The sequence below is a fragment of the Ceratotherium simum genome, chromosome 35 (assembly GCF_057802395.1).
Source record: "Ceratotherium simum simum isolate JZ-2026a chromosome 35, ASM5780239v1, whole genome shotgun sequence".
NCBI classification, from domain to species: Eukaryota; Metazoa; Chordata; class Mammalia; order Perissodactyla; family Rhinocerotidae; genus Ceratotherium; species Ceratotherium simum.
This window is the reverse complement of record NC_141934.1, coordinates 23,726,355-23,748,549: the sequence shown is the minus strand read 5'-3', so window position 1 is coordinate 23,748,549 and position 22,195 is coordinate 23,726,355. Positions and strand designations below refer to the sequence as shown.

General features: G+C 41.8%; 1 protein-coding gene across 1 annotated transcript in view; it reads right to left on the bottom strand.

The window, feature by feature from the left end:
• Window positions 1–16,819: 16,819 nt before the first annotated feature.
• Window positions 16,820–22,195, bottom strand: part of P2RX7 (purinergic receptor P2X 7) — a 39,800-nt gene continuing 34,424 nt past the window's right edge. The window contains exon 13 of the mRNA XM_004429996.3: window positions 16,820–19,582. Within this exon, the coding sequence (XP_004430053.1) occupies window positions 19,085–19,582 (498 nt within the window). The 3' untranslated portion in view covers window positions 16,820–19,084. The remainder of the gene's footprint in view (window positions 19,583–22,195) is intronic.

Below are 22,195 nucleotides of genomic sequence, written 5' to 3'. Positions count from 1 at the left end.
TCAAATTTAAAAAAAAAAAGAAACAGGGAGTAGACAACCAAGGCCTCAGAAAAAAAAAAAGGTTCATACCTCACAATAATGGGGCCAAACCTTATGTTCTTTCTTCGTAGGGGAGCACCTCAGGCCCTTTGTTTTAGATAAAGTTCTAACCGTCTGAGTTATCTGGCTCCTTTGTTGCATATTAAGCCAGTTTACCACAAAGTTCTTCCTCTAAAAACTGCCCTTCCTCACAGAGGTGCCACAGCAGCCATTTTTATGCTGTGTGACCTTATCATTTGGACCACAGGGGGAACTGAACCCCAAAGTGCCAATCTGATTCTCTCTCTGGGACTGTGGCACTGGGAGAGAGGCAGCTTTTTGTTTTCTCCAAGTGACTGGAACTGAGTTGACGTAACCTCGGGGCTGTGGCAGAGTCACGTTCATGGAGAAGCCGAGAAGGGGAGTCGGCAGAAGCAAAAGAAAGAAACAGACGGGCAAAGGGACCCAAAGGTGAGGGGACTAAGAAAATGGCCTCTTTGGGGGCCGGCCCCGTGGCTTAGCGGTTGAGTGCGTGCGCTCCGCTGCTGGCGGCCCTGGTTCGGATCCCGGGCGCACACCAACGCACCGCTTCTCCGGCCATGCTGGGGCCGCGTCCCACGTGCAGCAGCTGGAGGGATGTGCAGGTATGACATACAACTATCTCCTGGGGCTTTGGGGGAGAAAAATAAATAAATAAAATTATTAAAAAAAAAAAAAATGGCCTCTTTGGTTTCTGCTGAGTTCCTGGTTCTGCCCCCTTGGTTCACTTTTGCGCTTAAGGTACCCCTAAACCTTATAATGTTCATTTTTTTTCGTAAGCTAGTAGGCTTTGGAAACTTGGAATTGAAAGGACTTTGGCTATGGTGCAAGGTTCTGAGAGATGAAACATGTACTGTTGCCAGTAATGTGGGTGTTAAAACAAGTGTTTGTATGAATGCAGCAAACTAGGGGTGGGATGCCCTGCTTGAGGCCACCTATACTAACAGCAGCAATAAATAAGTAGCCCATAAAAAGAAATAAGTCCCTATAAAAAGCAGAGCCAAGAACTCCTAAAAACTCATCAATCTGGGACCGTTTAGTTGACAGGCTGACCTCGGTGCACCGTAGGGCGTCATTTGGTTAGAGCCTGGTAAGAATGATGTTGTTACAATGGCCTTGAGCCACAAAAGGCCAGTCAAATGAAGTTCAGGAGTATCTTCAATGAAAAAGTGTTTAAATGTTGAGGCATTTAAAGATGTAAGATTCAGGGGCCGGCTCACTGGCGTAGTGGTTAAGTTCATGTGCTCTGCTTCATCGTCCTGGGGTTCACAGGTTTGAATCCTGGGCACAGGCTGACGCACCACTCATCAAGCTATGTTGTGGTGGTGCCCCACATAGAAAAAAGAGGAATATAGGCACAGATGTTAGCTCAGAGCCACTCTTCCTCAGCCAAAAAAAAAAAAAAGATGTAAGATTCACTTACCTGACACATAGACATTGTGAAATACGTCATTGTATAACATAATGATAGATACATGTGGTCCAAATGTTTAATTATATATACCTCCTAAAACAGCACATCCCCTAAATAAAGAACAAGTTGGTAGAAAAAGTGAGGAGTGAATTATTTTATAATTTTGCTGTTGCTTTCCCCATGGAATCCTTGAGACTGAAGCTGTTGTGGAACATAGAAGAAAAAAAACCCCTGACTTATCTAATAGGCCATGTGCCGATCACAGATAATCCTCTGTGCTATTTGCTAGATCAGTGGATCTCAACCCTATCAGACCCAATGTCTCTTTAAAAAGAAATATTTTCTAATATCCTGTTAGGAGCCTTGAAAGAAATTAATATGGAATATAATCTACCTACACTCAAATATGTATATATATGTAAATATGTATATATATTTGGTTTGTATTTTCGTAATGATTAGTGATATTGAGCTTTTCATGTGCTTATTGGCTATTTGTACATCTTGGGAGAAATGTCTGTTCAGACCCTTTGCCCATTTTTTTTTTTTTTTCTGAAGAGGATCGGCCCTCAGCTAACGTCTGCCAATCCTCCTCTTTTTGCTGAGGAAGACTGGCCCTGGGCTAACATCTGTGCCCATCTTCCTCCACTTTACATGGGACGCCGCCACAGCATGGCTTGACAAGCAGTGCGTCGGTGCGCGCCCAGGATCCGAACTGGCGAACCCTGGGCCCGCTGCAGCGGAGCGTGCGCACTTAACCGCTTGCGCCACCGGGCTGGCCCCCCTTTGCCCATTTTTTAATTGGGTTTTCTCTTTATTTAAGTTGTAAGAGTTCTTTATGTGTTCTAGATACAATTCCTTATCAGGTATATGATCTGCAAATGTTTTCTCCCATTCAGTGGGTAGGAGGAATTCCAGATTATTGAAATGGAGAAAACGGCAAGTATGATATTCTTGCAGATGAACTGGACCTATTTCTGTAACTCTGTCTTGAAATCCCAGCACATTTAGCATTTGGTCTCTAGGATGTGAAAAGACCTTGGAGACCACATCCTCCAATAGGCTACAGAGAATAGAGGATGGATAGGGAAAAAAAGCTAGGAATAGAAGAGGCGATGGAGCAGTTGTGAGGTCGGTCAGCCTGTGGGGACTGGGTCTGATATTACTGGAAACAAAGGTATTCAGGAGTGGACACTACGTGTGCCAGGCACTGGGATAGATATAAGATTGTTTGCTAGGTGTGCATCCTTAGACAGCTATTTACTTTTTGGGAGTCTGTTTCTTTATATGTGTTACTGTGTCAAGTATGAAATCATCTTTATGATAGTAATAACAACAGCTAAGACACTGCTAAATGCTTTATAGTCTTCATGTCCTTCAGTTGTGCATGAAGCGTGAGGTAGGCACTGAGGAGTAAAACTGAAACTTAGATCATACAAGTGGTTGAGTCAGGATTTGAGTCCGTGTCTGTCTGATTCCAGAATCTTTGCTCTTAACTATTTCATTATGTAGCCTTAAAATGCTGTGAAATCATTTTGTCCACTCTAAATCATTGTGTAATATTATGTGGGACTGTTTTTATGGTTCCATTGCTTGGAGTGTACCAAGATTAAGAGATAATGAGGATTGTAGGGGGTCACCTTGAAATGGGAGAAATCTTGTTTGTGGAGATGATAGTTATTGGAATCCCATGGATTTCATTATGTTTCCTGACATTAGCATACAATGTAATAAAATATCTTTTCAAATTTACTTAGAAATTATTAGATACCTAAATATTTGTAAGGATTACCCAACAGACTCAGGAAAATAAGACCTAAAGATACAGTCTCGTTAGTGTCAAATCTGAGAACTTTCTAAGATGCTATCTTAATTCCTGTGGGAGGCAGAATAATGACCCCCTCCCTCCCTCCCCCAAGGATATCCACATCCTAATCCCCGGATCGAACCTGTGAATATGTTACCTTATGTGGCAAAAGGGACTTTGCAGATGTGGGAGGGACTTTGAGATGGGGAGCTTGTCCTGCATTATCCTGGTTTAATCAGAAAGGTCCTTAAAAAATGAAGGGAGGGGCTGAAGAGTCAGAGTCAGAAAAGGCCTGTGACAGCAGAAGCACAGGTCAGAGTGATGAGATGGCTAGCTGGAGGCCATGAGCCAAGGAATGAAGCTGGAAAAGGAGAAGTGGATTCCCCCTAGAGCCTCCAGAAGGAACGCAGCCCTGCTGACACCTTGATTTTAGCCTATAAGACCTATTTTGGATTTCTGCCCTCCAGAACAGTAAGGTAATATATTTGTGTTGTCTTAAGCCACTAAATTTGTGGTAGTTCCAGCATCAACAGGAAACTAATATAGTTACTAACTCCATGGAAACATTATAAACATAAAATTCTTAATTCCAATTAAGCTACAGAGAATTTCATTTACTATCTTTAGTCTTTAATCTTAGGACAGTTTGATTTGTTTTCTTTTGGGAGGATTTTGGTGTACATTTTTCTATGTACACTCACATACATGGGAAGGGGCCAGGGCTTGAGGGAGAAATACAAAGCTAACTTATTAGGTAAATGATTATTCCCTTACAAAATAATTTTTGTAAGCACAGAAAATAAATCTCTTACCCAAACAAAATAAGAGCTTTAAAAAAAATTCAAAACCATTTGTATGAATTTAGATTTTTTTTCCCTTAAAAAATAAGTGGAAAAATAAAGATTTTTTTTAACAGAGTAGAAATGTTTGCCTCATTTAATGTTCTTAATGATGTTTTTATAGTAACTAGGTGGGAATCTTAGTCAATGGTAGCCAAATATTGATGCTGTGATAGGTAATGAAAAGAGACAAAGGCTGCAGAGCACGTGGATTTGACTTGAAAAGTTTACAACGATTTGAGTCCCACTCAGGATGTCTTGTTTGTATATGGTACAGCTTCAAGCAAAGGAGGTAAATCTTTAGGTGACAACTGTCCTGGTTTGCCAGGGACTGAGAAGTTTCCCAGGACGTGGGACTTGCAGTGCTAAAACTGGGAAAGTCCCTGCCCAACAGGAAGAGTTGGTGACCTTGGAAGGATTAAGTTGACTAGCTTCAGGAAGGCTCATGATAACGTGAATTCTGAGCCAGGACTCCGCAGGCCATTGACACTGCTTACTGTACTCCCCTCATCAATCCCAAGCTTCACTCTCGGGAGAGTTGTACTGGTTAAACTTGAACTAGATCTGTTAAAAAAGAGAAGGGGCTGTCGCAAGAAGCAAGAAGGCTTTCCAAGAGATGTAACCTCTAACCCGTACTTCTGATCTTATATCAGACAACTTCAGGCTTACTTGGAAGTCTGAATAAAAATGAAACAAAACAACAACAAGAATCAAACCTATCTGCTTTGAACTCTAGTGAAGACAGAGTTTTCTGGAATACACAGACTGTGTGTTAATCTTTTCCACCCCCAACAACAATTATTGGATTCTTAGCCAAACAGTGTCCAGTAGATCCTAATCCAACACAGTGGGAATCCAGGTTTCTCCAGCTCTGCACAGCTGTTTCTATTTTGAAAACTACCTTCACGTGAGTTGATACTCAGAATCCCGTTTTATGGTTGAGTAAAAACTCAGCCTCATTAGTGTTTGATAAAACATTCTGGAGGTCTTGCTTTTTCTAGTTGCTATGCCTCCCTCTGTCTGTCATAAGAGATTTTTCTTGATGCAAATTGGTGGCTAAGAGAAAACAAAAGCACAGAGGGAAGGACTGGTCAGACTCCAAAACCATCAACTGATAATGATAACAGTTTGAATTTCCGTTGTCTGGGTGCAGATTAAGAATAACCTCTTTAATTCATGTAAGCAAATCACAAAGCATTCTCTTGGGATTTTCCCAATTCTTTTCTATTGTAAGTGTAGCCTCCGAAAAATCAGTGAACACTGTGCGTCTGGGTAGTTTTATAACTCTCACGTGTTAGGTGTGCACGACAAGGGCCGTGCTGAGACACGTAAGATATGTTGTGCAGTTATAAGCACAACCAACAGGAAGTGTTTGTGGAGGGTAGCATTTGTCTCTTCGGTTGCTTCCCTTTTTCTGGTTTTCCCATGTTTCCGTCAGGATATTCAACAGGAAGAGGGATGACAGACTGCAGTCACTTTCTTTGGGTCAGCTGAGGGTACAGGTTGCTTCTTTCCTGCCCTGAGAATTATCCAGAGTGCTCACCTCCTCCTGCTCCCTGTGTCCAGCCTCTTTACTAGGGGTGAAACACCATCAGCCTCAGCCTTCTGTTTGACCCAAATCTGCCATTTGGCTTTGGTTTTGGTCTCAGCCTTTGGAAGGCCAAGTAGTCAAATGACTACTTCAACATCATTTCTGGCCTCTCTGAACTTGTACGTGATCTGTGAATGTGGGATCACATAAGTAACCGTCATCTCGAATCAGAGTATCAATGTCAGTGATATGAATGAGGCCTGTTGTTGGGATATGTTGTTAATATGTGAATATTCACTTTCGAATGTAAGTGAGCATTCTAGTTGTAACTGAAGTGAAAAAACTTTCCTTAGGTACTCTATATGTTGAAATTTTATCAGTAGTTTAAGTATACATTTAGATTTGTTATTGCTAAAATAATGATTGGAAACTTTTATTTTCAAAAATAATAACTAAACTTTCAAATAGTTTAATAGAAAAATTGATGGACAGACTATTAGGAAAGATTTTTCTTGGCTAGATAATAATTTGACTAACAATAAAGGTCTAAAAATATTAGAAATTTAAAATGTGAGTGAAGAAATAATCTTTAATTTGCTCTTGAAAATATTCAGAAAGTGGGCCGGCCCCGTGGCTTGGCGGTTAAGTGCGTGCGCTCTGCTGCTGGCGGCCCGGGTTCGGATCCCGGGATCGCACCGACGCACCGCTTCTCCGGCCATGCTGAGGCCGCGTCCCACGTACAGCAACTGGAAGGATGTGCAGCTGTGACAGACAACTATCTACTGGGGCGTTGGGGGGAAAATAAATAAATAAAATCTTTAAAAAAAAAAAAAAAAAAGAAAATATTCAGAAAGTATCTTCAAGCAGTGTGCAAAGCTTCGGTTTGTGGGATTGTTTCAATGAAATTACGGCATCATCATCCCCCCAGTTTTCAAGTATACAAGTTGAAGAGGACATGTCTTTTTTTTTTTTTTTTAATTTTATTTATTTATTTTTCCCCAAAGCCCAAGTAGATAGTTGTATGTCATAGTTGCACATCCTTCTAGTTGCTGTATGTGGGACGCAGCCTCAGCACGGCCAGAGAAGCGGTGAGTCGGTGTGCGCCAGGGATCCGAACCGGGGCCCCCAGCAGCGGAGTGCGCGCACTTAACCGCTAAGCCACAGGGCTGGCCCAAAGGACATAAGTCTTTACCATGGTTGTGTAGTATGTAGGAGGAGGGAAAATTTAGTGATTTGGTGGCAGTATCGCTATCAACAGTGTCCTGTTCTGGCAGAGCTGCCAAAAAATATCTTAGCTCCATCTTTGAACAGTTGGAAGTGAATATCTGATCAATGTCCGGATGTTCAGTGGAGCAATCACAGGAGGGGTCCTAAGGAATTAATGCCCCTCTGTTATAAAAATCAAACTTTAAAATTCGATTAGTAAAATGTAATAAAATTGAAATAATAATTAAACTTTTGGAAATTTTTCAGATTGATTCTTGTACTGTGGCAGTAATATTAGTCTTTGGTTATTGATTTTAATACTCAGCCATTTGGCGAGATGTGTATTTGGTACTCCTTTACCCTTTTTATTAATTATTTTTAATTGAGGTGAAATTCACGTAACATAAAGTTGACCATTTTAAAGTGAAAAATTCAGTGGCATTTAGTAAATCACCATGTTGTGCAACTACCACCCCTATCTAGTTCCAAAACATTTTCATCACCGCAAAAGGAAACTTTGTACCCATTAAGCAGTAGCTCTCCCTTCCCTCTCCTTCCCAGCTCCTGGCAACCACTGATCTGTTCTCTGTCTCTATGGATTCACCTAGTCTGCATGTTTCGTATAAATGGAATCATTACATGTGACTTTTTGTGTCTGGTGTCTTTCGTTTAGGATAATGTTTTCGAGGCTCACCCACATTGTAGCATGTATTGGTATTTCATTCCTTTTTATGGCTGAATAATATTCTGTTGTATGGATGTCACATTTTGCCTATCCATTCATCAGTTAATTGACATTTGAGTTGCTTCCACCTTTTGGCTATTGTGAATAGTGCTGCTATGAACATGCCTGTACCAGTATTAATTTGAGTCCCTGTTTTCAATTCTTTGGGGTATATACCTAAAAGTGGAATTTCTGGGTGATATGTTAATTCTATGTTTAACTTTTTTTTTGTTTTGGTGAGGAAGACTCGCCCTGAGCTAACATCTGATGCCAATCCTCTGCTTTTTTTGCTGAGGAAGACTGGCCCTGGGCTAACATCCGTGCCTACATTCCTCTACTTTATATGGGACGCTGCCATAGCATGGCTTGACAAGCAGTGCGTCGGTGCGCGCCCCAGATCCCAACCTGCGAACCCTCAGGCCGCTGAAGCGGAGCGCGTGCACTTAACCGCTATGCCACCAGGCCAGCCCCCGATGTTTAACTTTTTGAGGGACCGTCAAACTGTTTTCCCCCTTTACCCTTCATACCCAGGATATATGCACAACTATAGCCCGCTGACCCAGAAATTCAGTTTCTTTGAGTGGCTCCAGAAATAATCAAGGCGCAGTAACACTGTGCCATTGGTATGATCAGATCCCAGAGACCTTTACTGGGATTCCTTTGCAGTTGCCCTGGTACCTGGGCAGATCTGCTGAAGACAAACCAAGACATCTGTATTGGGAAGAACTTATCTGACCTCATTGTGCTGGCTTATTGGGGACATTCATCTGTGCTTTCATCAAATAGTTATTTGGTGTTGGATGTTTATCTGGAACCAAACAGACAAGAATCTCTGCCTCAAGGAACTTACATTCCAGTGCCAGGAGACAGACAATAGACAATAAAAATAATAAGTAGGGGCAGTCAGGGAAAGCCATGCAAATTTATCAGCGTGTGATTGCAATAGTCTTAATATTTAAAAAAACTCTATTGTGACCATCATAGTCTACTTTTTATTCTGTAATTTATTTGCTTTTTTCTTAGACACACCTCTGGCAAGACTTCTATCTTATTGATGTTTTCATAGAACCAGCTTTTAGTTTTGTTAGTTGTCTCAGTTGTTCTTTATTTCATAGATTTCTGCCCTAATAGTTATTATTTCCTTCTTTTTTCTTTCAGTTGGTTCTGCTGCTCTTTTCCCAATGTTTTGAGTTGAATGCTTAGCCCATGTCTTTTTTTAACCTTTCTTGTTTCCTGATATATGTATATAAAGCTATAAATTGCCCTTTAAAGTGGTACTTTCACTGTGTCCCACTAATTTTGACATGTGGCGTTTTCATTATCATCCAGTGTTAAATATTTCCAAGGGTCATTTAGCAATATTTTATTTAGTTTCCAAATATGGTTTACATTTATCTTTTAAAAATTAATTTCTCATTTCATTGAAATGTGGTTGGAGAACCTGGTCTGTATCATATTGATCATTGGTAATGTGTTGAAGGAAGTACATGCTCTAATGTGTGTCTGTTTTTGTAAATGTTCCATGTGCCCCCTAAAAGAATGCGCATTCTCTGTTGGGTGTTGAATTCTCTATCCATCTATCAGCTCGAGGGAGGCCCTCTCTAAGGAAGTACATTTGAGCTGAGATCTGAATGTCAGGAAGGAGCCAACTCTGAAAATCTTCAGGGAAAGGATGCCAGCCAGAGGGAATGGCAAGTGCAAAGGCCCTGAGGTAGGAACAAGCTTGGTGTGTTCCAAGAACAGAAAGAAGGCTAATATGAACGGAGCATAGTAGGCAAGGATGAGAGTGAGGTAAGCTAAGGTCCTGAGAGGTAGTCAGGGGCCAGATCAGGTGGGGCCTCAGAGGCTGTGGTAAGGACTTTTGATTTTAACTAACATAGTACATTCATTGACCACTTACCAGGTGATGTGCTAAGCAGTTTATATAAGCTTAATGCCAAATACAAATTGACCTCATTTTATACAATGGAGGGAGCATTTTGAGATTAAAAGTACGTTAAGACCATATTGAGCCCAGTCCTTTTCTTTTGCAAATCAGAAAACTAAGATGAGGTCTAGAGGGGTCTCACAGCTAGTCAGTCAAAGCCCACGCTCTGGACATCCCCCTCTTTCTTTGATAGATAAGCTCCTAAAAAGGACTCCATTTTTATATGATTTCATTCAAATGTTATTGAAAGGAATCTTATCTTGTTATGAGCCCCTTTATAAGCAAAATTCATTCTTACCCATCCTATTTGCTTATTTAGTGAATCTAGATTTTTATAGATCGGGTTTATTTAAAGTGAGTTTCCCACAGGGACTCTTTCCTCGCCTAAAATGTTCTGCTTACTCTAATTTTACCCCTCACTGCTTCATTTCGACATTTGAATCTGTTTCTATGAGGCAGCAGCTTCAGCCCACTCTATATTCCCCTGGGTGCCACCTTCATTTCTAGGATGACGTGTCCCAGCCCGTTTTGATGAGGCCTCTATGGCACATTCAGAAGCCTCCACCTCGCAGAGACACTCACAGTAATTACCCTTTGGCACTGCCTGGCTGCGTGTGGGTTTCCTCACCTCACCCACCTTGGAGGCTGAGCCACTTTGCTCTCCCAGGGGCACAGGAACTAATGCGGACGTACTCTGAGCAAGGAAAAGCTGATGCCAGGCATTGCGTCAGGCAGTCCTCAAACTGAATGGGCACGGCGCACATTCAATGCTTACCTGCATGCTCAACACAGGGATCAGCAAGTGCCTTTGTGAACCTCGTCGTTTAGTGCTTTATCTGAAATTGAAGGCAAATTTATTCCCATCGGAATAGTAGAAATAGTAATGGATGACAAAGTCAATGCCTCAGGCAAGTTCTGTGCCTCAAATTCCACCCTTAGAGAGCCAAAGGTAAGAGTTATATCCACCAGCCACTGGCTTATCCCTTCTTCCTTGCAAATCCTTGCAAATACCGTACTCTTGGCTTGCTGGCCGTGCTGGGGATCTCCAGTGGGATATTTTCTTACCAGACGGATATGCATTTGGAGGACACTAGGAAATTTGAACAGCAAGCTGACCCAAGCCTCCAATTGAGACTCAGAGTGTTTAGACACTGCAAAAAAAAGTATGCATTTTTTAATAATATAGAGAAATTTCCACAAAATATAAAAATCCCACAGTTACGTAGGTATTAGTTTTTGGCAATTTTAAAAATTGTGGTAAATATACATAACATGAATTTATGATTTTAAGTATTTTTAAGTGTACAATTTAGTGGCATTAAGTACATTCACAGCGTTGTGCAACCATCATTATTGTCCATTTCCAGAACTTTCTCATCATCCCAAACAGAAGCTCTGTACCCATTAAACACTAACTTCCCCTTTCCTTCTCCTCCCTGGTCTCTGGTAACCTTTATTTTACTTTCTGTCTCTATGGATTTGCCTCTTCTGGGTATTTCATATAAATAGAATCATACAGTATGTGGCCTTTCGTGTCTGGCTTATTTCACTTAGCATAATGTTTTCAATGTTCATCCATGTTGTAGCATGTATCAGAACTTCATTTTCTTAATGGCCAGGTAATATTCCATTGCATAGATATACCCCATTTTGTTTATCCATTCATCTGTTGATGGACACTTGGGTTGTTTCCATCTTTTGGCCATTTTCAGTGATGCTGCTGTGAACATTTGTGTGTGAGTGTCTATTTGAGTCCCCACTTTCAATTCTTTTGGGTCTATACCTAGGAATGGAATAGATGGATCATATGGTAATTCTATATCTAAATATTTGAGGAACTGCCAAGCCTGGCATTAGATTTCATATTCAAAATATATTTGCCACAATTAAAAAGAAAGAAGAGAGGTGTCTTTGTGGAGGTGCTGTAACAAAGCACCACAAAAGATGGGGTGACTTAAATAACAGGAATTTGTTTTCTCATGATTCTGGAGGCTGGAAGTCCAAGATCAAGGTTTTGGCAGGGACGGTTTCTTCTGAGGCTTCTCTCCTTGGCTTATAGATGGCCATCTTCCCCCTGTATCTTCACATGATCTTCCCTCTGTGCCTGTGTCCTCATGTCCTCTTTTTATAAGGACACCAGTCAGATTGGATTAGGGCCCACCTATATGATCTCATTTTACCTTAATTACCTCACTAAAGACTACATCTCCAAATGCAGTCATATTCTGAGATAATGGAGTTGTGACTTCAGCATATGCATGGGGGTGGCTGGGGGAGGGTGGGCAAGGTTCAGCCCATAATAAGAAGTATAGAGCCAGCCATATGCCAACTCTTAATTGACAAAACAAATCATAGTAGAGGAAAACCCAAAAGAAGGTTTTTAAGCTTGATTTCTGGATTTCAGGAAATGCCAGTTATCCTTTCTGATATCTCTGAATGATTACATTTGTCATTATCCATGACATATTCCAATGAGGTGGTTCTTCTTTGTCTCTTTAAATGTGCATTCAGGGTTAAAGGTTTTTAATAAATATTATAGGGTTAAAGGTTTTTAATAAATACTATCTTTGCAGGGAAAAAAAAGCTCTAATTAAAGGCTCACATTCTCCTTAAGCAAGAAATGTCATGCAGATTGTGTTCTGCCTTGAACATCTTTCAGTGTCATTTGCTATCCTTCTATGGCATCATTTAAAATAGCTGCATACTGTTCTGTTATATGAATGTGCCATAATTTATTTAACCAGTTCTCTATTGTTGGACTTAAACGAATTTAAAAAATACTTTCTCAGATTCTTCCTTTTCTTTCTATCACCACCACCCAATTAGTCCTGGTTGCTTATTGAGTCACTCTTGTATGATCCCTGCAGACTTCTAAGTAATGTCCTTCCCAGGGTTTCCACCTCCACCCAACATCCTCATGGCTGTCTGAAGGATGTTCTTAAGTCACTGACTGCTTTCCTCATGTCCTCTGGCAGCCCAAGAATGGCTCTATCTTGACTTTGCAATTGGTCCAAACACCTCAGCGTTTTTGTTTTTTTTTAAGATTTTCCCAAATCAGTTTCTATTTATCTTTGTCCACTTCCTTCCTAGTCTGGGGAGCCAGCCAAGTCTACTTGTCATCTCAGCACATACCATATTCATTTCTTTCTGGACCTAGCTCATGCCACTGGTCCTGTTGGGAATTTCTCTTCTCATCCCACTGAATGTTTCCAGTCTCTTCATCCGGAAGGGCCAGCTCACGTCTCACGAGCATCATAAAGCCCTCTGTGGTTACTCTTGCCTGTACGGATTTTATTTTGCCTTTCTTTGAGCTTCTGTTTCACTGAGATGGGACCACACAGTTTATGAAGCAGTAAGAAAACAAGTAAGCCTGTGTCCCTCCCTGGCTAGACTTAGAAGGTAGGGACCTTGTCGTAAATGTCCCAGTCACACTGGCCATCTGACCATTCTTGGAACACACTCATTTCTTTCCCACTTCAGTGCTTTGCCCTTGCCATCCCTCTGCCTGGAATGCCCTTCCCCCATCTTGTCACAGCCAGCTCCTTGGCATTCATATCTAGCTTAAATGTTACTTCCTTGGATAGGCCACCCCTCACCCCTATCAGAAGTAACTCCATTGTTTCTATCCCAGCATGCTGCTTGTTTCTTTCAGACTCTTTATCACAAGCTGCTCCCACCTCATTTCTTTACACATTGCTTGCCCATCTTCCCCACTGCACCTAGCTTCCAGGAGAGCCTGTCTTGTTCACTTGTTTGTCCTGGCACCTGCACTGTGCCAGGGTGCTCAATAAGTGTTTGCTGAACGAATTGGTGAGATTGGATGGAAAGGGGAAGGAGAAGGGAGATGTGAGGCGTGCGGCTATCCCTCGGATTTCTGGCTTGGGAAACTGAGCTGATGGCAGGTGATGCTACGAACTGAACTTGGGGGTTCTAGAAGAGCACATGTGGGTGGGGTGGAGGGAGCAGAGGTAATGATTTCCGCTTTGTACCTGTTTGAGTTGTCTCTAAACTATTTAAGTAGAATATCCACAGGTGGTTAAATATATGGGCCTAGAGCTTAGGAGTGATGCTTGGGCACTGTCCAAATGACAATAACAGCATCGTTAGACATGTGATTAACACTTTAATAATAATAGCTGGATTTATTGAGTGCTTACTCTGTGCCAGGCAGTGTGCTGAGTGCTTTACATACATTTACACTTGTAACATGTAATATTTAATACAACTCTAGGACACAAAGGTACGACTGAGGTTTCTAAGGATTGGATAAACTGCCTAAGGCCGCTCAGCTAATCAGTGGGCGAGCTAGGATTTGAACCCAGGTGGTCTGTTTCCAGTGTCCCAGCTCTCCCCCACTGCACCAGTGTGTGGAATAGGCATGTAAGGACACAAGCCCAAGACGAGCCTTTTGCCATTGAGGAGCTTGTTTGCTTGGGGAAATAAAAGGTAACTCATAACTTACTATCTCCACAGGCTTGCGTACTTCCCTGAGCCAAGCCTGTCAAGTTGGCAATTATTTGGTGAAAAGGGCCAGTCAGAGTTGGCCACCTCCTCCTCTAATTACTGAAGACTCAGGCTCCTGTGACCTTCGTGATATAATGATCATTAAGAGGAACTAAGGATGTTGGAAATGCAAAATCCTCTCCACAGATCATCACTTGTTTTGGAAACATGGTTCATAAACCTTCTGGGACTGGAGAAGAGGAAATGGAGAGATCACAGTAAAAGTGAAAGAAGGTAGCAATGTCTAAATCTGTCCAGGAGAGAGCAGAAGGTGTTCAGTCGGACACACAGAGATGCCCAGAGTGAGGACGGCGTGGGATTAGAATATGGGCTGAGAAGAGTACAAGCAGCAGAGAGTGAAGCCACGCCCAGTGCACTCTAGTGGCTCATCTGAATAAATGCTGTTGGGGGTGGACGCTCCCAGTTTCTTATGGGCTCTAGGAGGCAGCACTTTGTGCAGACAGTGACTCTGTGCAGAAGCCAAGTCTCTAATTTTTGAAGGCTGCTGGAATTAGGAGCACCTTAATCTCCTCCTCTGTACTCCATTGGTGAGGGAGGGATTCCCACCCTAGGGTTATGAGGTTGGCTAAACACGTGACACCCAATGCTGGACTAATGAAATTGACAGCAATTTATTAGTCACATATACTCCCAGCTGGGGAGATAAGGACAGCACATGCCTTGCAGGGTCACATGGGGATGGCATTTAGGAACAGAGTGAACATCCAGAAGCAGTGGAAGGCAAGCTTACTTTGTAGTATCAAGAGGGTGAGGTGCTCTGTGGTTCCCATAGGAGGATGTGATTGGCTCTTTTGGATAATTCTGTGGGCTCGTGGCAAACTCAGACCCACTACTTAGGGAGAAGAAGGAACTGCATCTGGTCCATTTGATAAGGAAGATTTTTTTAACTAGGTGACCTTTTCCATGGGAGCAGACTGAGGAGAGGAACTTGTGGTTAAGCCATTCTAGTCCCTCCTGATTTCACCAGATGTCAAGGCAGCATGTGATATTAGACCTCACTTTCAGGCCTTACATCACAGGGTGGAATGCATCAGTAGGCAATGTTGACTGCCCTTCGTCTCTAGATTTGGCACATTGCTGCCCCTGACTCGAAGCTCAACAAGTCCCACCAACTTGGGACAGGAGATATTCTAAAAATCAAGGTACACTAAGGCTTTTCCTTTTTTTTTTTTGCTGCTGATCTTTTTGTCATTTCCTAAGAGGAAGAGGAGGAGAGAAAAGAGAGTCAGTCCATTTTGCTTCATATTTGGGGCAGATGTTTCATGGAATAGGGAAAGACTGAAGAAATTATATCTACCACCACTCCTAGTTCATTTTTCACACAGCGATCAGACTAATCTTTTAAAAATCAAATATACTCTCACCAGGCTCCTACTTAAAACCCTTCAGTGGCTCTCCATTGGTCTTTCTTAGGATAAAGACAAAACTCCTTGTCATTACCTACAAGCTCGATGCAGTCCAGCCCCTGCCTCCCTGTCCAGTCTTGTCTCATGTCTTACTTCCCTTACTATTTATAGAACAGTCATACAGGTATCCTTTAAGTTCTTCAAACCTGCTATACTTTTTCTGCCCCAGGGACTTTGTACGTGTTATTCTCTATGCCCAGAATGCTCTTTCCTCTCCTATTTACCTACTTATCTAGTACTTATCCTTCAAATTTCAGTTGAAGGGCTCCTTCCTCAGGGAGGACTTCTCTGATGTCCGCAAATAGGTCAAATTCCCCTATTATAGGCTCTCAGAGCATCATTTATCTTCTTCATCATGATACTCAACACAAGGTGCAAGTTTACATTTGTTTGAATTATTTAACTAATGTCCATCTCCTCACGTCTCCATGACAGCAGCAACCTTATCTATCATTGGTGACTAGTGAGTGTGTGAAAAAAAACTCCTGTTTTCCTATACTTGACTCACTTCCGACACCCACACCAACCAATTCTCCAAGGCTCCAGACACCAACCGGGTGTGGTACAATTCAGTTATGACATTAACTACCTGCAGTTAGCACAGACTGCACAGGTTAAAGGCTCAGTCCCACAAGATGGTCCCCCACTTCAAATCCCAGTCACAAGTCCCCGGTTGTCACCTGTACTTCTGACAAACGGGCTATAAATTGGGGGTTCCCATAATCCCCTCCTCAGTTTCAATCATTTGCTACAACAGCTCATAGAATTCAGGGAAACCTTTGCTTACATTTACCAGTTTATTATAAAGGATATTATAAAAAATACAGATGAACAGCCGGATGAAGAGGCACAGAGGGCGACGTCTGGATGGGTCCCAAGCACAGAAGCTTCTGTCCCTGTGGAGTTGGGGTGCACCACCCTCCCAGCATGTAGAAGCTCTCTAAACCTCATAGTTTAGAGATTTTTATGGAGGCTTCATTGTGTAGGCCCATAATCAATTATTAACTCAATTTCCAACCTCTTCCCATTCTAGAGGATGAGGGAGTGGGGCCAAAAGTTCCAAGCTTCTAATCATGGGTTGATCTTTCTGGGGACCAGCCCCCATCCTGAAGTTGTCCAGGAGCCCACCAAGAGTCGCCTCATTAGAACACAAGACATTCATATCACCCAGGAAATTCCAAAGGATTTAGGAGCTCTGTGTCAGGAACCAGGGGCGGAGACAAAATAGGTATTTTATTATGTCGTAGTGCCTCAATGAATATGTTGAATGAATGTGTCAATGAAGGAGCTAACTGTGATTTGGGGATCTTCTGAGAAAAGAATCTAAAAGGAACACTCAATAATCATGAATTATACATTATTTTTTATTATCAAAGTAGTCAGGTTAAGACATGTACATTACCAAGCTAGAATTAGGAAAAGTTTAAAAAATGGTTCCCTCTAAAGAGAGAAATGCAAGTCCATTACCAATTCTACATGAAATCAGCCAGTGATACAAGAAAGCAGATCTCTGATACAGAGATGAAGTAGTGAATACTGTCCAATTACCATGATAGAAAAATGGATGTAAGTACGAGAAAACAGATCCTACAAAATGTGACTCTCCTTGGGATGCCTTTGGCAATGACATTATTTTATGCAGTAGACTAAAAATAAGAATACAAATATGATGCATGTTATTGTAGGAAGTGTCAGACATTTTGCACAGAGTTGACATAACACATCACTCTCTCACCCTCTTACCCAAAGCATCTGTGGGGAAGGTGAAGGAAAACAGTAGGTGGATCCAGTGGTATTTGTCATGCTAAATTCTATCTGGGGCCTCTACAAGGTGATAGAAACATGCTAGGAATAAGGCACCCAAAATAAGGTATAAAGGTTCAGGCCATCAAATGGAAATCTGTAGCAGTTACATAGAATTCTAGGAGTAAAAAATTTCATTGCTGAAGAAGTCATATATAATCCTCTTTTCAAAAATATCTCTGAAAGGTAGTAAAAATGAAAGTTGAATCTGGTCTAAGTAACTTGATTCCTGAGTTTAAAGCCAGATAAAATCCTGGGTCAAGAAAAGATTTTTGTTCACACTATTTTACATTAATACAGTAGAAAGCTGCTGGTTTTAAAAAGTATCAAAATGGTAAATCTTAGAGTATGCATAAAAAACCTCACAGATCCTTCATCAGTCACAGTATCAAATAGTGGTTTCTATTTATTCTTTGAAATAGTCATTGTTTAGAAATAGATGACTAGTCAATTGTAGTGCCAAACCCATGAAAAGGAAATGCTGCAGAGGATCCTAACACCTACGACTATCCATTTTCATCTTCTTAGCAGTTGATGTATAGAAATGGTAAAGGTTTGGGTGGGAGTTGCTTTTTAAGTAGCATCCAGACTGCATCCATTCTAATTTGCTGCAAAGTACAGGATGTTAAAGGCATGAAGGTGGCTTTTTCCAGTTTTTAACAGCAGTAGTTACTTGTAGTCATAGAAACATGATGCAGATTGGAATGTATTGAGTAGCTCGGCAGTTAGATGGGATGATTCCAGGGCTCGTCTGGTGAGTTACCTGATTTGGTCTGCGGCCCTCCTAGAACTGCCAAATAGAAACCTAAGCCCCTGAGGGGGTCCAGGGGTGGTCCAGGCTCCCTAAGAACCTTAGAACCAGGGCCGGTATGGGCTGAGTCTATGTTCCCATGAGTCAGGCTTGCTCTCTGTCCCACTTATTTGTTGCTGTGTAACAAACAACCCAAAACTTAGTGGCTTAAAACAACCATTTTGTTCTGTGGGTTCACTGGGCAGCTCTCACTTGGGGTGTCTGCAGTTGCAGTCATATGTTAGCAAACTCGAATCCTCTGAAGTCTTCTTCTCTCCCATGTCTAGTGACTGGGCTTGGATGGCTTGAAAGCTGGGGGCTGGTTGGGTGTCTCTCCTCTCCATGTGGCTCTTTGGGCTTCCTCACAGCAGGGTGGTTTCAGGATAGTCAGACTTTTACCTGAGGGCTGACTTTCTTCACAGCAAGAGTGTCAAGGGACAGGAAGTGGAAGCTGCCAGCCTCTTAAAACCAAGACCCTGAAGCTGACACAGCTTAACTTCCACTGTTGGATAAAGCAGGCAGAGCTGCCCAGATGCGAGGGGAGGAGACATAACCTTCAGGTCTTGACGGACAAGTGCCAAAGAATTTGTGGCCACTTTTAATCTTCCACATTCTCCAACCAGAACCCAAAAGGTTTGTTCATAGTTGGACATTATCCTAGTCTGACCTCATAACGAGCTGCTTTGCGTTCATGTAGCTCTGTATGCATTAAGGAGAAAGTTCATGTACTCTGTCTCAATTTATCCTGCCAATATCTCTGTGAGATAGTAGGTTGGATAACAAGGCGACTGAGATACAGAGGTTAAAGGCCTAGGATCACACAACTTCCTAGGGACAAAATTAAGACATAAATCTGAATCTCTTGACACTTAGTCCATGCTGAGGAATTCTGGTTTGTTTGTTTGTTTACCCCGGCCACCCTCCTCTCTGACACACATAGCTGTAGGAGAGGAAAGCACATTGCCCTTTGGCTGAAAATCTGGCCACAGATCTTTGCAGGTGAAGCTCCAAGTGCAAGCAAAGGTAATGTTAATATGACTGCTCAGTCCCATGCCATCAGTAAGGACCCTTGAAGCCACTGTACTGGCCTTCACTCTTGGGAAACTCTCTGCGGATCCTCCAGCGGCAGCAGCTAGGCAGGATAGCGAAATCAGCCAGGTCCTGGGAGCCAAAGCGCCAGGTGGTGTAGCACCTGTAGGCACAGTGCCGCAGCTGGCTGTTGGTGGAATCTGCGTCCAGCACCAGCAAGGGCTCCTGGTAGAGCAAGAGGAACTGCAGGACGCGTCTGGACAGGACGAGCTTCTTGAACGGCTCTGAGGTGGTGATGCAGGCACCCACCTTTTTCCGGCAGCACAGCTCCTCCAGGCACCTATGGCTCTCAGGGAGCTGGGATGGGAGGCAGTTTCCACACTGGCACCAGTGCGGGCTGTCTCTGTGTTTAAGAGTCACCTCTTCACTAAGCAGCTGGATCTCCTCTGGTTGTTGAGAAGTTGGGGGTGGGTCTTGGAGAAACAGGGGCAGCCTGGACAAGTCTGTGAAGTCCATCGAGGGTCTCTGAAAAAGTCAAGTTTCCAAACCCATCAGCGATGACAAGCCCTAGGGTTCTCGGTTCTAGGTTCTTTAATTTTATTAACTTATAAAATTACATTTAATATTATGTTAATACTAGTAGCTATCATTTATTAAATGTATGTATCAGAACATGTGCTAGTGTTTTACAAGCGTTGCCTCATTTAAGCCTTTGAAGAACCTCATGAGATATGTGTCCTTATCTCCATTTTATACATTTCGAAAGTGAAATTCAGAGAAATCAGGCCTCAATGCAGATATCACCTCTTCAAAGAGAACTTCTTGCCCTGACCACCTGATTTAGGTAGTTCCCCTCCTCCCAGGTCATTCTCTTAGCACATCACGAGATTCTACATTCTTCATAGTACTTATCACCATCTGAAATGATCCTATTAATTGATATGTCTACTTGATTCTTCTTCCACATGAAAGCATTTGTTTATTGCTGTATCCTCATCGCCTCACACAGTTCCCAGCACATAGTAGATTTGTTGACTTAGCTCCACTCTCTCCATTCCCACCAGGCTGCCTCTTCTGGCAATTATGTTTGTTATCCTCCAAGAGAAGCTGCAGTAATTGCCATCATTTATGTCTATTGTTTGTGACATACAAACACAAAGCAAGCCTGAGGCCAGTACATTAAAACTGAATAGTTCTTGTACATGAATGTTCACAGCAGCACTATTTACAATAGCCAAAGGATGAAAACAACCCAAGTGTCTATCAATGGATGAATAGATTAAAAAATGTTATGTTCATACAGTGGAATATTATTCAGCCAAAAAATAGGAATGAAGTACTGACACATGCTACAACATGGATGAACCTTGACGACATTATGCTAAGCGAAAGAAAAAGCCAGACAAAAAAGGACAAATGTTGTATGATCCCATTTATACAAAAGGTCCAAAATAGGCAAATCCATGGAGAAAGAAAGCAGATTAGTGGTTGCCAGGGGTTAGGGGGAAGTGGGAATGGGGAATGGCTGCTGAATAGATACAGGGTTTCCTTTTCGGGTGATGAAAAAGTTCTGGAACTAGATAGTGGTGATGGTTGCACGGCATTGTGGATGTACTAAATGTCACTGAATTGTACACTTTAAAATGGTTAAAATGATAAGTTTTATGTTATATGTATTTAACCGCACACACACACAAGTTCTTGTTACACCTAAACCCAACAAGGACATTATAGTCATGTGTCGCTTAACGACGAGGATACATCCTGAGAAGTCTGTTGTTAGGCAATTTTGTCATTGTGTGAACATCATAGAGTGTATTTACACAAACCTAGATGGTATACCCTACTACACACCTAGGCTATATGGTACTAATCTTATGGGACCACTGTTGTATATGCAGTCTGTCATTGAAAGAAATTTTGTTATGTGACACATGACTGTACAAGAATAGAAAAATTCTCATCAATCTCTCAAGAAGAGATGTAAAAATCTTAAATATTAGTGAATTGAATCCAGCAATAAATACAAAGAATAATACATCACCTTCAAATTGATTTTATTGCAGGAATGCAAGGTTGGCTTAATATTTGAAAATCAATCTGTGTAATTCACTACAAAAAAAAAAAAAAACCTCATTGATTATTTCAAAAGAAGTAGAAAAAAGTTTATTTAAAAATTCAGGGGCCGGCCCAGTGGCACAAGCGGTTAAGTGTGCATGCTCCGCTGCGGCGGCCCGGGGTTCGCCGGTTTGGATCCCAGGTGCACACCAATGCACTGCTTGGCAAGCCATGCCGTGGCAGCGTCCCATATAAAGTTGAGGAAGATGGGCACAGATGTTAGCCCAGGGCCAGTCTTCCTCAGCAAAAAAAGAGGAGGATTGGCAGATGTTAGCACAGGGCTGATCTCTTCAGAAAATAAATAAATAAATAAATAAATAAATAAATAAATAAAAATTCAATATCCATTCATGATAAAAATTCTTAGCAACCTAGGAACAGAGGGAATTTTCTTAATCGTATAGAGCAATCTTTAAAAACCTACAGCAAATACTATAATGAATAGTGAAATATAAAAAGCTTTCTTCCTGAGATAGGGAATGAGACAAAGATGTCTGCTATTATTGCTTCTATTCAGTATTGTACTGGAGGTCCTAGCAGGTGTAATAAACACCTAGAGCTGGAAGAGGCAAGGAAGGATCCTCTCCTAGAGACTTCAGAGGGAGCACAGCCCTGCCAACACCTTGATTTCAGAATTCTAGCTACCAGAACTGTGAGAGAATAAATTTCTGTTGTTTTAAGCCACTTAGTTTGTGGTAATTTATTATGGCCACCATATAAAACTAAAACAGTGAAGATGTCCAGAAATCAGAACTGCTGGGGAGAATGTGAATTAGAACACCCACTTTAGAGAACTGTTTGGTAGTATCTACTAAAGCTGAACATATGCCTGCCTTATGACTCAGCAGTTCCACTTTTAGGTGCCATATGTTTACCATAGCAACATCCCGTGCATGAGCTCACAGCAGCATGAACCCCAAAAGGGAAACTACCCAAATGTCCACCAACAGTAGAATGGATAAATAAATTGGATGTTTATAAAATGGAAATTATATAACAATGAGGATGAACTATTGCTAT